At 42.9% G+C, this 16,667-nt stretch overlaps 1 protein-coding gene across 1 annotated transcript; it reads right to left on the bottom strand.

The window, feature by feature from the left end:
* Positions 1-1,547: 1,547 nt before the first annotated feature.
* EIF4H (eukaryotic translation initiation factor 4H) lies at positions 1,548-16,645 on the bottom strand. The gene is made up of 7 exons (XM_050929463.1): positions 16,537-16,645; positions 8,697-8,881; positions 7,515-7,579; positions 7,304-7,403; positions 6,518-6,583; positions 3,834-3,995; positions 1,548-3,604 (listed from the first exon to the last, which is right to left on the bottom strand). Exons 1-7 carry the CDS (start codon positions 16,590-16,592, stop codon positions 3,468-3,470), a joined length of 771 nt encoding a protein of 256 aa, XP_050785420.1. The 5' UTR covers positions 16,593-16,645; the 3' UTR covers positions 1,548-3,467.
* Positions 16,646-16,667: the final 22 nt, after the last annotated feature.

Raw genomic sequence — 16,667 nt, 5'->3', positions numbered from 1 at the left:
TGGGATGCATGCTGTTAAACCCCAATAGTAGGACTAGTGAGCCTGCATCAGAAGGTACATTTGATATCCGATTTATCTGGATATTCAGGTTTGCCACTGTGATCCAGCCCAACAGCAAGATATTTAAATTTAGTTTCAGTAATAAATTATGTTCCCATAGTATTTAGTTAGGAGACATTCAATATATTAGTTTTCCAACACTGAAGTTTACTTCCAGTTCTGAAAAGTATTTCACTAGGTTGAAGACCCCAAATCCACTGCCTGGAGACTGACAGGTTTCATCCTGCCACTTGAATGACAGAGCAGAGGAATAGTAAGCCTGGATACTCAGAGAAACCAGGTATCAAGTGTATCTCAGACTAACGTGTATTGTTACAATGCTGCTACAAGTTGCACCTAAGGACTAGTCTCAAAAATATGCATTAAAAAAAAAAGTAGCCACTGATCCATTGGTGAAGAGGGACTATTTACAGTCTCAGGAAAAACAGGTTGCTTTCAACCTAGTACACTGTACTTAGTTTAAAAAGCCCAAGTGTAAAATAAACCAATGTAGAATGGTATTTTTTCAGTACAATTTAGATGCGCTTGTGTAATTTCCAGATTTCCCACAAAAAAAGGCAGAAAAAGTACAGTAAATCCTTGTTTTCACATGCACCTAACTCCAACTCCTACTGCAGGTTTTGGTTATGCTACTAGGATTCTCAAAACACCAAGTCTCATGTTTCCCACTTTCTGCTGAAGATATGGATTTGAAATGCTTCTGTATTTTAACCAATCTCCAAGAGAACCTATTGCAATGGTTAGAACAATGCAAACTACCCCATAAGAACAGGCACGTACATTTTTCATTTCAACAAAGTCAAGTTACAGTATAGATTTTTGTATGAGGAAGCCATCACGCTGAAGGCTGCTTAAGCTTATGAGCAGTTCACCCAGTCTTGCCCAGCCACCTTTTATCTCACTGCAAAGAGGAAAAAAAAGACTTCCCACTGGAGTACTGACCTGTGTGAGAATACCTTTGTGTCCTATCAGATAAGATAGATTCTAGGAATAGTCCAGAAATCTGTCCACCTAAGGCTGTTAACTTGTTCCACTTTAATAAAATGCTCTGCAAGAGGGACAGAACTCAACTTCTAATTTAAAATGAATTAAACCAAGAGACATCAAACTTTAAGAATTGCAGCTTTCACTTCTGCATCTGTCTAATATCCTTTACTTCCTAATCCAACAGTGCAATTCAGCCCAGGCAGAGAATGAATAAAACAATCCTAATTTTCTAACAACTTAAACAAGTATTTTTACTGTATTTGCAAACTAATTGATCAGTTTTATGCCATTCTTATATGCTCCGAATGCTTTATTAAACAAGAATCTCTCTCCACTGAATATGTTCCTTTGCTACTGTAAGATACACTCCATTCTACATGAACATCTAATCTGACAGTTTCCCTATTTGAAATGGACTGACCAAAACTTTAGAATTAATGCAATCTTGCAGAGGGCTAAAAAAAACTGTAGCAGACTCAGAAATAAAGATGAGCATTAAATATTACTTAATGTTTTCTTTTATTTAAAAGATCATCACAAAATACCATATTCATAAATTTACTTTCTGTTATGAAGCAGAATGTGTTAAGTGTTTGGAATTCCTTTTTTACATTTAAAAGTCAACTTTATTGAGTAGAAGTGAGTTTATATGGGAGTTTTTTTTGTTCTTAAAATCTTTTCCACATTGAAGATGCAAATAGGTCGTTGGCTATTATTGGTTTGGAACACAACCACACAAATGCATGTCTTTGTCTTAAATTAAGTATTAGTGTTAGACAAATGGTTCTTATTTCAGAAGCAGATTAAGTGACAGACGGAAGGAAAGAAGGATCGTTCTGTAAATTGCTGAGACTCTGATGTTAACAAGGTAACCGTAAGGAAAAAAATCCAGCACTATCAGTGTATTTGGTACTTCCAAAACTCTTGGCCTCTTGCAGTTACTCTGGTAAGCTGGTTGCTTGATACTTGAAAATTCTCAGCCATGGTGTTTGGGATTCAAGAGTAATTTTCATGCACTGGATAAGTCCTCACTTAGTATTTCTTAAGAATGTTACAGCTCAAAATTTTTATAACACTGCAACTATTCAAAATGTCCTTCCCCACACTCTTCCATCAAAACTGATAACAAAATAATTCAGATTCAAAGAGATGCAGCTATTACTACCTATCTATCTGTTTGGCGATAACAATTATCTGAATCTCTATGCAGTACGAAGCAGAATTCATGGAGTGAAATGAAGGTAAAGAATTTAAATCCTGTTCATTTTAGAGACTAATCTGTCAGCTCTACACCAATGGGCAAAGATATATAGGGGCTGAAGGCAAAATGAGTGGCAAATTATACATTCCTTAAACAAAACAAAAATAAAAAGTCAACTTTATTTGTAGAAACTTCATTTAAAAATGTACCAACCATGTAAAACTTAAAGAAATAGTAAGCAGAAAGAGCAAGCCAGTAGTAACGTGCTAGAACAGGCACAGCTTTATAGCACCAATCTGCAAGTTCAAAAGAATGCAGCATTATACCATTGGGGAGCTAGAAGTAGATGGCACGTTGCAAAACCTAACAGCAGATGCATCTTCCCATCTAGTATGCCTATTGAAATGAGTGCTTTATTTGTTCACAAAGACCGACAGCCACAGTGGCTTGGTGAAATCAATTACAAGGTACAGTCAGCCCAGAGGATTTCCTTGCGCACTATACACAGATATTTCAACAGAGATCTTTCTTCTCTTTTACTTCTGTTTAGAAGGGATATTTTTTCCCTTACCATTGAAAAGGACAATCTAATTTGTTTTCTTAGTTATATAGAGCTCTACTGTTCTATATTGTAATCTTATTCACCATTGCATATGGTACTTAATTCTACAAGGTCAGGGCTGCATAGCTTACTGATACCATTCACTTTGCCAGGACTCTTCAGTTTACCTCTTTAGAGTCACAGCAATACAGAACAAAAACATGCAGGTCAGAAAAGGAGCACTGAGAACATCAAAAGAAAATGATACTGGATAATAATTAAGTCTAACCTGTGCTTCTAAAGTAAAACAAACTCAGAAAAGAGAAAGTGAAGCAGCACCTTAGTCTAGAGAGGATGCCACAATGGTGGAAGCAGCCACTGATTTACCTGCTGGAAACAGTGTGCTTCAAAGATGATGGAAGGAAAAGCAGAGGAGGGAAAACTTAGCACAAAGCAGGCACTAGATACAGCAAAGCCAAGAACCTACTAAAAACCACTTGTTAACAGCTGACATGCATTCACAAGCTCCGTGTTTTGGGTTTCCAAGAGGACAAGCGTCAGATGGCAGGAATGGTAACTGCAGGGTAGACGTTTCAGCAGAGCTAGTCACTCTGTGCTGTTTTGCTTATTCTCCTGCCCGCCCCCAGCCCCTCCACTCCCATTCCCTCAGCCCCAAGCTCATTCCTGCTCTTTTGCTGTTTCCTCTCGGGGCTTGGCTCCACCGAAGATAGCAGAGTTAGGGTTGGCTACTTGATTGAGGGGAGTAGCAACTGTTCGAGGTTTGAGCTGAAGTCGGGGCCGCTGTGCTCTTTCCTCTGGAAAGAGAATATTTAAAGATGTTAAAGAGGGACGAAATGCTGAGGAACAATTTTGAAATGCTCAGCTATATTATTATATGCATCACTTTTGCAGAGCAATGTAGTTTATTTCTGGGACAAGAATACAAATATTGCCTGTTAAAAAGGTGCTAGCTTTAAATTTGGAGTGAAGGTTAAAGGTTAATTTTACTGGAGATACTTCGTGCAAAATATACAAGTTTTCCACCTTCTGTTGGCTCTCTGAAGTCCATGGAAGTCCCACGAAGGGGAGGTCCATCTCTAAAGCGACCAGTCCCACCACCCCCCATTGGGGGGGCACCTGTTCGACGATCTCCTCCAGGACGAGTTCCTCTATCCCGGCCTCCCAAGAAATCATCATCTTTGAAGCCTGAAGGAGGAAGATGTTGAGTTTTGAGAGCACATTTTTGTCATACCTTCAAACTTAACAATGCAAATCTGGCTGACTTGATCGCTGTGTAACTATCACTGCCGTTAGTCCAAATACTGCAATGTGATTTTATGTAAGAGACAATTTATCTGTCACTGAAAATCAAAGATCACTTCACGGACCTGAAGGAAGCGAAAACTAATTTTAGAAAAAAAAAATCTAAAACTTCCACTCGAGCTGGTAACATTACCATGTGGTTGTCTTGGACTCAGAGGCTATTTACCCATGTAGATATATAGACCATGGTCACCAAAATGTCAGCTGAGCTCTGGACATGACTTCTCAACAGCAAGTGAAGGTATTGTTAAAATCACAACCACTATAATCTGGGAAGAGGGCTGAACATTACACCAATGAATAGATCTAATACAGGAATTCTGTTTCGAAGCACTTTGACCTTGCTAGCCACAGAAGTGGAGGCAGCTTTTGCATGGGGTACGCACAAGTGTACGAGGAAGAAAGGAACGAGGGAGCAGAGAAGCATATACAGTTTTTAGTACTATGAAAGCAAAGCCAGACAACAGTAATCTACTGATAGTGTGAAACTCATTGCATGTCTCCAAAAGACTAAAGTTCAAGAAACTAAATAATTAGCCTCTTCCTCATGTAATACAGAAACATTGGGGGGAAAACAACACTGGATCATTAACAATGAGGTTTATTCATTGGTCTATTTCATAGACTTTAAGGTCAGAAGGGACTATTATGATCATCTAGTCTGACCTCCTGCACAATGTACCTCCCTATGATTTTTATATCAAAAGAGAAGAGAGCAGTAGAGAAAACCACAAAGAGGTGGGGGCAGGAGGAGAGGAAATCACATCAGAAAAAGATTATTGTACTACACCACCTTTTGTGGTAGCAAACACTTCTGCCACATGACCAGTGGAGCATTCTCTCAGATTCGTCAGGAATTAGAGAGTTTAGTAAACCTCCCAATGCTGTGTTTCATAACTATCAGAATACCCAGGTGTATTTGGAAGCATATTAAGAGATCTTGCAGATGTTACCTGGGTTTGAAAGCTATTTTGCCCCTATTATTAAATTTCTTGAATTACAATGATAAGGTCGTCACCTTCACCAGAGGGGAAGTAGCAAGGTTTAAGGAAAACAAGTTTCAGACCAATGCAGTGCCTCAAGAGACAAAGGTTCTGCAAAAACTAATTACAGTGGCAGTTATTTAATGACTTGTAAGTATTTGGGTGAAGAGTATCATTTAAACTGTAATAAATTAACTGCTGCATTTTGAAATGCTTAAATATGAGATTTGCTGTGCATTTCATTCAGATCAGCTTATCCAAGCAGTGCAAGTTTTAAAAAGTAAACTATACTTTCATGAACAGGCTACCTTCTGATTGGGTTGATGGTTTTATCAGTGAATCCATTCAACATTTAACTGGCTGGAACAGATTCCATTTCTTTCAAAGGGAAATTAATAGTGAAAGGCACAAGACTAAGACCTGGATATCAGAACTCTAGAGTACACTGTATGAGCAGTGGCATTACAAGATTCTCCTACTTCCCTTCAATATCATGCTTCATCTTCACCCTGGAGGAACTAATACTATTAGGAGCACGCTGTGCAGTTTGCAAGTCCATTCAATTTCAAGCAGGGACTGACAACTGTCCATTTTGCAACATAATATCTCCCCACCAGAAAATGGATCCAACGCATCAACCCATTTCACAGAGGACCATCAACAGCTATCAGGTGGTTACAAATGATCTCATCCTAGCAAGTAGGTGGCTTTTCTAGACGAAGAGTTATCAACTCTTCCAAAACATGAAAAATACATTCACTGTCACTGCTACTTACAACAAGCTGTAATCTGAAGCTACTTACAACTACATTACAAAAAACGTAGAAAATTCTGGAAAACAATTTTTAATCATTCAGACATGACAATTTCTTTTGGAGAAGCAAATCACGGTTGTCCAATGTATTTGAAAGAAAAGATGAGAACATACTCCCATCTGTAGCAAAAATAAATATTAACTTGTAATTATCTTGTCAAAGTTAAATGCCTAATTTTCTGCACAAGAAGTATCTACTTCTGCTCCTAGTCAGACGTGTACGCTGCTGGTAGTTTGTTTTTGTCAGAGATTATGAGGGAATATGCAAACTGTCATTAATCGTCAGTTTTTTTTAAAAAGGAAGCATCTATTTTGCAGATTCACACTAAACCACAGGCATCATTTTATCATCTTTTCCAGAACCAAGGTTACTCAGCAAATCCTGCTAGCATCCCTGTCCTTACTATTGTCAAAGACAATGGAAACCTTCCATCTGGAAAGTTCTGTTCTAACTCACTTTAGATGCCTAAGTGAGATTGGCTTACAAATATTACTTCTATAAATTTGATACTTAATCAGCAGTTATGAGACCCGTGTAGTAGGCATGTCAATTCATAGGCAGCATAAGAAATGAAGGAGTTTGTCAGTAAGAGTATAAATACGGATACCAGAACTGAAGTCATCTCTGGGTTCCCATCCACCTCCTCTTGACTCTCGAGGACCTCCTCCCATTCCTAGAAAGAAAACCATGTCACAATTGTGGTCAGCTTTAAAGTTATGCAAGAGAATGATTAACAGGGGAAAAAAAATCTGAATTCTAGTCCGTGAACTGCCAAATTAATCTGGTGTAAAACCTTTGTACAGTTTAATAAAGTCACGGTGCTACCTACTCCCATTAGATATACACAAAAACAGTTTCCAAAGTGAGAACTTTCCAAGTGAACTAAGGAAGGGCTGATGACAAAGCCTCTCTAATGCAACATCAACTAGGTGGAAATGATTAAAATACTCTCCCTTAGAAATCCAGCTCAGGGAAGCTGTGGTGAAGGAAAGAAGAACTCAAATTTATCACAGGATGCTTGATGAATGTCATATTGAGCCTATATCTTCTCATATTGACTTAGTCTGCTCATCTTTTATCCCATGAAAAAGCATAAAGACCAGACTGCTGGACTAATGATTGTGGTTTCACTTCCTGGGCCAGGAGCGACAATGCATCCAGTTCTCAAGGAAATATGGAGTTTATTTACTCCTCTAGACAACTATGGAGCAGCAACGACTGGGCTAAACAGAAGTATGCATCCTTTCCACTTTACATTTCATCTGAGTGAAAATTTTATCCATATGCCTGCTCTTCAGATGTCAGGTAGTTTTCACCTTACATGGTCATTATAAAGCTGTAATCCAAAATGTGAACACATTTTAAAACTGCCATCTAAGTAAGAAAAAGTCACCTCTGTCATCAGGCCCAGCACCTTTTCTGAAGCCAAAGCCCCCTTTGTCTTGTTTTCTGCCCTCGGCTATGTCCACTCGGAGTGGTCGGTCATTCAAGAGCTATTGAAAAAGAAAGGAGAGTCCTCTAAAAATCTGCCAAACTGGATTGCCAAAGAATTCTAACATTCTGCTTGTCTTTACATTTAGAAACGTAAACGGAGTTATACTTACTGCACCATCAAATGTCAAGGCTTCCTTCAGTGACTCCACCTCATCAAATTCTACATAACAAAATCCTGTAAGAAAAATTAGAAGTTAATAAAAGAGCTTCAACAGTGGAAACACACATCAATACCTAGAAAGGTGCAGAGCAGGGATATGAAGAGTAATTCTGCTGTATATAACTAATAGATGGCATGCACATGTCAGACTACTTGCTTTTAATTTTGCAGGTTCTCATGATAGATTAAGTTTAATATTTCTCAGATTTTACAGTTAAGTAGAAAGTTTTCAACCAGATCAAGGAGTGAACCATTAGTTGTTCCCAAATTTTCTAAGATTAACTGCAGCATCTGTTGGGCTGAAATCCTGAGTATTTTAAATGCCAAAGTAACATTATTATCCAATTCATTTTAACATCGCCTTAACACTACCATTCTGCTTGCCATTCTGTTTTTTGAAATCCTCTCCTTCCTGAAGTTACAAACTTTCTTCCTGCTCCAAACATCATTAGATTATACACAGGCTACCCACTCTGGCAGCTGCTGAGGGAGAAAAATGCCAAAATCTTAGTGGTGAAACAGGGGTGCCAGAATCTTTTCTTTTAAGCTGGTTGCCCTCATGAAATGCAACCCCTTTCGGCAGTTTATCCTTTTTCTGTAGTAACTAGAATTGAAACCCATGCGAGTTTTCTTAGGGGCTAGAAAGTGAGTTGATCTAAGGATCAGTAAAATCTGTCTAGGTTTCATGGTGCTTAAATACTGCAGAAGTCTCAGTTCTGTTCCTAGAAGTCTGTCAGTTGCATAAATTATTAAAAATATGCATGGCCTGAAAAAGCTTGCAAGGGAAATCCATGAGAATAATCCATGTTCCAAAGTCCCTTGTGTTGGGCAGCAGAAATATTTACTATTCTGGACCATGTCACCTCAGTTTTCTGCAAATGAAGTTCAAGTCTCTCTGTGTTATCCACCTGAGAGAGGTTAATGCTGTTTGTGTTCATTCAATTCATAGTCGGGTTAGATGCCAATAGGTCCACAGAAAGTCATCACAATGCATGAGAAGATTGTCAGATTTACTTTAAAAATACAGATTAGAACCCTCAAAGATAAAGCATCTCTGCAAACCTAATGAGTCTCACCACCCTTTACTAATCTATAACTATGTAAGGAAAAAAAAAATCACAAAAGTGCCCACCTTTAAATTTGTCTGTTTCTTTGTCTCTGACTAGTCGTACACTCCTTACACTGAGATCCTTAAAGATTGCATCTATATCTCCTTGAACAGTGTTGAACGGTAGATTTCCCACATATGCTGTGAAAGGGGGTTCTGTTGGCAGATCTTTCTGTTTACGAGGACCAGGGCCAGCACCACCACGAGACCTATTGAGAAACACAGAATTACAACTCTGACACTTGGACAACTTCCAGGGCGGTTATGTAGTAGTAGTTACATTTGAATTGTTGTTTGGCTTGTAGTTTTAACCATTGAGATGATCCCAGCTCTTAAAAAATTAGTTCCTTTCTTTTTCTTTCAAAAGGTTAGGTAATGCTAAATATGAATTTCCCAAGAGAGACTGGCTTTATATAAAGTCATCACTTCATTGCAAGAAACACTGGTTAGCTCAAATACGTTAAAGTCAAACCAATAATAGCAATGGGGAATGAAACCTACCTTAAGAACTACAGCGCAAGCTTATGATACACTCCAAAACTGAGCAGAAAGGAAGGAACACTTCCAGGGGGTAAGGAGCTATGTTCCCTGTAAGCTGCATGGCTGTGCAGCAGGAACTCAAGGGCCATGCAGGCAGGCTAGGAGAGGCGCCCCTCCCTCAGCCCAGGCCCACCAGAGCTGCCTTGGAGCCTCGCCCCCAGCCCAGCCCAGGCCCACTGGAGCTGCTGCGGTGAGGCATTTCTCACCCAGCCCCGAGTTTCTGCAGCAAGAGAGGGGTTGGGGGGAGTCCTCTTCTCCCACCGCAGCCCTGGTCAGCCTGTACCCCAAACCCTTCATCTCCAGCCCCACCCTATAAGCTGCACCTCCCACTTGAACTCTCTGCTCCAGCCCTGAGCCCCCTCCTGCACCCTGAACCCCTCATCCACAACCCCACCCTGGAGCCTGCACCCCAACCCTCAGCCCCACCCCGGAACCCCCTCCCACTCTCCAAACCCCTCTGCCCCACCCACACCACATCACCTCCATATTGGTGCACATAACAAAATTCATTCCACATGGATGTAAAAAACTTGAAGTAATACTGGTGAGGGGAAGTCTATCTGACTTCCGCAGAGAATTCCTAAAGGGTTCAGATTAGTGCTTATTACAGTGGACATCTGACACTAATACCTTCATTTTGGCATCTTAAAGTTTTTGCAGTATGGTCTTGGTTTTGTTGTTTTTTTAAACTGTTTAAGGTTATTTTTCAACCATCAGAACAAGATGCACCTGTGATATCACAAGCACCTGCTGCTGTCAAACAAAATTAAATACTTAAAGGAATACCCAGTAATCAAGGAAAGTCAAGCAATGGATGAAAACTGAGGGGAGACACTCCATCTTTGATTATAGACAGTACAAGGACAAACTGCTAACACAAGACTTACAGGACCCACTGTTATGCTTTGAATATAGAGTAGTTAAAAGCTTAATTCAGAGTGTGATTTTCAAAGGCACCTAACTTCCTTAGGCACTCAAAGTCAACAGATTTGGGTACTCAGCTCCTTTGAAAATCTCAACCTTAGACCAATAGATCAACTCAACTGCCCCTTAGCTATCATTTCTAGACTACTGAAATTTAGACTGTTAACTCCAGTATGTTACTAGATTAAGCTGTACCAGTGTAAGATCCCCCTTTGCACCGGTGCAGCTCATCTACATTGGGGGTTGCACTGTGTGCAGTTACACCAGTCTGAATTTCCTTAATGTACACAGGACTGGAGATTGGAGAAACATCCACTCAAACTACCTGTAAGAGAACAATTTTAATATCAAGTTCTTAGAAAACAAACTTTCCTCCAAAGCTGTTTAGAACTTGGCTCTACTGAACTTTTTGTCAAGCCAACTGCATTTCACTGTCCAGAGGCTATAAAGACATAATACAGCCATTTAATATTACAAGCTTACTCTGCAACCTCCAAATAAACTCAATGAGATCATAAATAGGGTTCAATTCAGGCTGCAGCATGATGGTCTAACAGTAACTTAATGTGAAAATTGTTGTTTTCTAGGCAGTATTAAGACAACAGTTCTTGCAGGAGAAAGCAACAGGTGAAGGAAAAAGTCAATAGCATGGAGATTGCTCAAGACTTCTCTCTCTAGTGATGTGTACCAGAAAGCAGTGTACAGGCTACAAATTGATCAGTCTCACTGTAGGACTAAAGGTAAGCCAAACCATATTGGCCAGTCTCATGTTTGTAGCTACTAGAATTGAGTTTGGGAAAGAAGGGAAAGGCAGAGGGAATAAGCAAAGCATGTTAAATTTTCAAAGGTGTTCTCACCTTCAAGATTTCCAAGTGCATTTGGCATTTCAATATTGTTTACCATACAATTCCTGAAACAGGAACACAGTTTAAAAGAAAGTATAACAGGTACTGTCCCAGCAGTGTTCTTTCTACCTCTGCATCAAGTTACTGGATTCTTTCGAACCTTGTCCTTTGCCCAGATGTCTGCTGCTACATATGTAGTCTGCTTGTCAAACTGGCATTGACTCTCAGTTGCCAAGTTAGCATCAGGTTCACCCTTGATTTCATCTCTATAAATAAAAGTATTTGCACACTGCTGCCCACCCTATTTAAAGTTGGTAGTAATAAAGCTGTGCTTGTATTTGTTCAAAAACTACACGCTTGTATTGGAACTTTCACCATGTATGTTCTATTTGCCACCTCACTTACCTATTTCACTCTATGCAAGTGAACTATGCAAATGAAATGAGGTAGGCTACAAAAGAAAGGAGTGATTTACTTCCAACACCTTTAATGGCGTTGCCAGTTGTAACATGGTGTTCTTTGCAGGAATTTGTAATAACCTGCTTCCACTAGGCTAGTAGTCTCCAACTTTTTTATGCATAAGGTTACTTTTTGAATTTAAGATCAACCCAGAATCTACTCCGTCCCTTCCCTGAGGCCCAACCATGATCACTGCATTCCCTCACCCTCCCTCCGTCCCTTACACTGACCGGGGTAGGAAAGAGGTTTGGGGTGTGGGAGAGGGTGCAGGCTCTAGACTGAGGCTGAGGGATTTTGAGTGTGGGAGGGAGCTCTGGGCTGAGCCTGGGACAGAGGGTTGGGGTGCAGGAATGGGTGAGGGGTGCAAGCTCTGGGCTGGGACAGGGTGCGGGGGGTGAGGGGTGTGGGCGCTGGGAGGAAGTTTGGGTGCAGGGGGGTTCCGGGTTGGAGTAGGGGATTGGGGTGCAGGAGGATGCATGGGGTGCAGGCTCCATCCGGGAGGCGCTTACCACAGGCAGCTCCCCGTTGGTGGTGCAGCAGGGCTAAGGCAGGCTCCCTGCCTGCCCTGGCCCCACACTGCTCCCAGAAGTGGCTGGCTTGTCTCTCGGCCCCAGAGAGGAGGGGGTGTTGGGTGGCTCTGCGCACTGCTCCCACCCTCCAGCGCCGACTCCGCAGCCCCCATTGGCCAGAAACTGCACCCTATTGGAGCTGCAGGGGTAGTGCACAGAGACCCGCTGCCCCTCCCCCCTGGGCCTGCAGGTGCCACCCACACAGCTCCCACTGGCTGCAGTTCCTGGCCCATGGGAGCTGCGGAGTCAGGGCTGGGGGGTTGGGGAGTGGCACCTCACAGAGCTCCCCCCACCCCTGGGCTGCAGAGATATGCCAGCCGCTTCCGGGAGCAGCATGGGGCCAGGGCAGGCAGGCAGCCTGCTTTAGCTCCGCTGTGGCACTGGACTTTTAGCAGCCAGAGAGTGCAATAGACTGGCAGAAGCTCCAGGATCAACCAGTCGATCGCAATCGACCGGTGGTGATCCCTGCACTAAGCAGTAGAGACTGCCATCTTGCCATGATGTGACATGACAAAGTTTATCTATCTGTATTGCAGTAGTACCTAGACTTCCCAGTCATGGACTAAAGTGCCATTGTTCAAGGCCAGGGGTGGGCAAACATTTTGGCCCAAGGGCCACATCGGCATTGTGAAACTGTATGGAGGGGTGTCTAGAGAAGGCTGTGCCTTCCCTAACAACCTGGCCCCTGCCCCCTCTCACTCCCCCCCCGACTGCCCCCCTCAAAACCCATCCAACCCCCCCTGCTCCCTGTCACCTGACTGCCCTGACCCCATCCACACCCCTGCCCCCTGACAGGGCCCCCTGGGACTCCCACATCTATCCAACCCTGCCCCATTCCCTGTCCCCCACCCCCTGCTCCCTGCCCTCTGATGGCCTCCCAGGTCTCCCTACCCCCGTCCAACCCCCGCTCCCCACCCTCTTACCATGCTGCTCAGAGCAGCAGGAGCTTGCTGCCCAGATGGAGCCAGCTGCGCTGCGCAGCAGGAGCGGCAGGCCAGAGCCCTGGTGGTGCAGAGCACTGAGGCTGTGAGGGAGGGGGAACAGCAGGGGAGGGGCCAGGGGCTAGCCTCCCCAGCTGGGAGCTCAAGGGCCAGGCAGGACAGTCCTGCGGGCTGGATGTGGCACACGAGCTGTAGTTTGCCCACCTCCGTTCTAGGCTCTGAACAAACTAAAAAAGATCCTGCAGCAAAACAACTTACAATTTAAGTACAAGACAAGAAACAGCAGATGGATGCAACTGAAAGGGGGCAGAACACAAAGACAATAAAAGAATACTAGTTACCAGGAGAGGCAGTGGTCTCAGAACACCAGCTGCCTACCTGTACTGATGAAAGTAAAATGCCAGAAAGATTTGCCCTATATGAGAGAATTTTACCATCTAATAATCTGTTCTCCAGAATCAGGTTTCAGATCTCTGTTTGGTATTCGGTGAACAATGCTCTCCCTCTAAGTCAATGGTTCTCAAACCTAATTGATTGCATCCCTCCTTCCTGTATGTAATAGTTTATGCTCTCGCCCCGCCGCACAAGTACATATACTGATAAAAAAAATCAACATGCAATTCTCATTAAATATTGAAAACAGTAAGACATTGATTGAAACACAGCCTGCCCAGAATACCTTCTGTGCACGTCCCCGCAGTTTGAGAACCCCCTCTGCCTCAAGGTATATCCAAAATCATATCTGGTTGACCTATCAATACAGTAGCTATTATGTTTCAAATGATGATTTTGCAAAGTTTTTACAATAATTTTATATATGCTATTTTATAAAATGGGTAGAATAAATGAAGAGATCATTTCTGAATTTAAGAAACGGGCCTTAAACTTGACTTGCAAAGAGTAAGATTTAACTTCATTTCCATTAATCCTTTGTTTCTATTAAAACAAAAACGTAAGGAAGACTGGAGCAAGCAGTACAGTAACCTGGTATGCTCATATTTATGATGTCAACGCATGAGTCAGCATGACTAAACAGTCATTTTCATTGGGAAACTAGTAAAAGCTCTCAATTAGGCACAATTAAAGAGATGATGCAGTGTATTAAAGTAGCACAACCATTAACAAAACTTTACTAAATTGAGAGTTCAGTGTTTCAGGCACAAGAACAAGCGTCCATTAAATTAAAAAGTAATGTATTCCTTCAACCAAAGATTTATTTACTGATTTGCCAGGTATGTTTTTATATTTCAGCTTCATGCGAACAATTGTGTAAGCAGACTAAGCTGTCCTTTGGTTAAGAGATACAGGCTGTCCCTTCGTTTGCTAAATCTAATCTAGATTTTCAGCTTTTTTTCTCTTTTTTCTCTCTTTTTTTTTAAGGACAGAAACTTGTCCTGCCTCTAGAGAACCACAGGAGCGCATGGCCCTATGTTAATACTAACATAGCCTGTGAATTCCTCTTATAGGTATCATATAACTACTTCCCTCCAACTTTGTGCTTATCTGAGTAATACACATTGATTGGATCCTCGCTAGAATTTGGGATTTATGCATGGTACAGCGTTAATGTAGTGACAGCATTAAAATGAATTGCCGTTAAAGTAATGAAATTTGGAATCCATAGCCACAACCGTGTTAAATGCAAATCTGCGCTATATAGATACACATTCTAGCAAGGGTCCGGTGTACTTATGTTTCAGTCATCTGAACACTATTTGAAACATCTGAGGAAGATGAACATTGAAGTTGTTTTAACTTGATTTTCATTTCATGAGTTTTCTACAGAACCTTCGAAGGTTTACCAAGGTTATCTCATTATCTGGTAATAGCAAGATTTGATAAAATAAAACTTATAATTTGTTATAAGTCATTATCAAATACGCTTCTAACCTAACAAGGGCTAAAAAGTATTACAATTGTATTGGAATTGCAAACAAGCTGATGCTGTATACACCCTTCAAGAGATTTTTGCTGTACAAACACAACAACAGTTGATCATTCCGGCACAATGTTTAGCTTGCTTAATTTACAAACCTAGACATTTTCAAATATTTCTAAATAATAAATGCATGGGTTTGTTTGGACTTGCTGTAAAAGCAGTAAAGAGTCCGGTGGCACCTTATAGACTAACAGACATTTTGGAGCATGAGCTTTTGTGGGTGAATACATCTGACAAATGTTAGTCTATAAGATGCCACAGGACTCTTTGCTACTTTTACAGATCCAGACTAGCACAGCTACCCCTCTGATACTTTTGACTTTCTGTTTCTATTACTACTCTATGCATTGCTTATTACTCAGACAATGTGCTAACGTGCGGGAACCAGAAACAAACTAATTAGCCAATTTTCACTGTGGAGGGCAATAACAACAACACAGGTGACTAGTGGAAAGTAAATCTGATATTTCAAAGTGTTTTATTACATGGTATATTTTAATGAAGATGTGTTTTAAAAAATAAGATCAGAATACCCATTTTAAACACATCTGTGACCCAACCTAAGCAAGATATATTTTAATTAAGCCATCTGACATGAGTAAGCTGCATAACAGTAGAATGCCACCTGCTTCCTCCTGTAGCATGCAACAGTAGACTATGATGTTATCCTAAAGGCAATACAGACACTTGATTTCATACAAACTTGGATAGCTCCGTGGTTTGAGTATTGGCCTGGTACACCCAGGGTTATGAGTTCAATCCTTGAGGGGGCCATTAAGGGAACTGGGGTAAAATCTGTCTGTGGATTGGTCTTGCTTGGACTAGATGACCACCTGAGGTCCCTTCTGACCCTGATATTTTATGAACCCCTATTACTCTTCAGAAGGGCTTTGAGAGGATCCAGAAATATAGCATAAGGCACTCCAGGGGAGTAGGGCAGCTCCACGAGACAGGTTTACCAGGAATGTCACCCTGCAGTCTCAACTCTTTCAGTGAAGCAACCGCCCCTACGAACTCGCAGACTCAGGCGTCAACTCCCGAGCCCTGAAGCCCCGAAATCTCAGCAGACAGCACGTGACAAGTGCGCGTTCCCCACCCCTCCCGCGCCCCGCGGAGAGACCGACAAGCCGCCCCATTCTCCCTCCGCCGCAGGCCTCACAGCGCTCCTCCCCCTCCGCATAGTCCCTGAACTGAGGCGGCCCCACGAGACCCTCCTTGCAGACCCATCTGCCCGCAACCCAGCCCGCTCCCGCCGGAGGCGCAGCCACCCCCCCCTGCGCACACACCCCTCGCCCCGCCGTCCCCTCCCGGCTCCACAACGAGCTCGGCGGCGGAGGCGGGACCGGCTCTTCCCAGAGTTGCGTCTCCTCCCCCCCGTTAAACGCCTTTCAGCTCTTCCCGCACCCCCCGCGACTATTCCCCCCAGCGCCTGTCCCCGGAAACTCGCTGCGCCCTGGGCCGCCTTCCACCCAGCCGCCAAGACGCGCCGCCCGCCCGGCGATTTTGGGCCAGCCGCAGCCCCAACGCTGCCCCTCAGCCCTGGCCGGGGGGGGTGTCCAAAATTTCCCCACCCCAGCGCCACCCGTCCCCCCGCGCGCCCCAGGAGTCCCCCGCCAGCCGGGCCTAGCCCCGGCCCCCCACGCCCACCGGCCTCCGCCGAAGCTGCTGTAGGCCCGGTCGTCATAAGCATCAAAATCCGCCATCGCCGCCTCAGCCTCCTCCCCGTGCGAGCGTGACAGGGCCGCGCCCGTAGGACCCCGCGCCACTTATATAGGGGG

This window comes from Gopherus flavomarginatus, chromosome 19 (genome assembly GCF_025201925.1).
Source record: "Gopherus flavomarginatus isolate rGopFla2 chromosome 19, rGopFla2.mat.asm, whole genome shotgun sequence".
NCBI lineage: Eukaryota > Metazoa > Chordata > Testudines > Testudinidae > Gopherus > Gopherus flavomarginatus.
The sequence above is the reverse complement of the archived record's forward strand: the minus strand, read 5'-3'. Positions and strand labels throughout refer to the sequence as shown.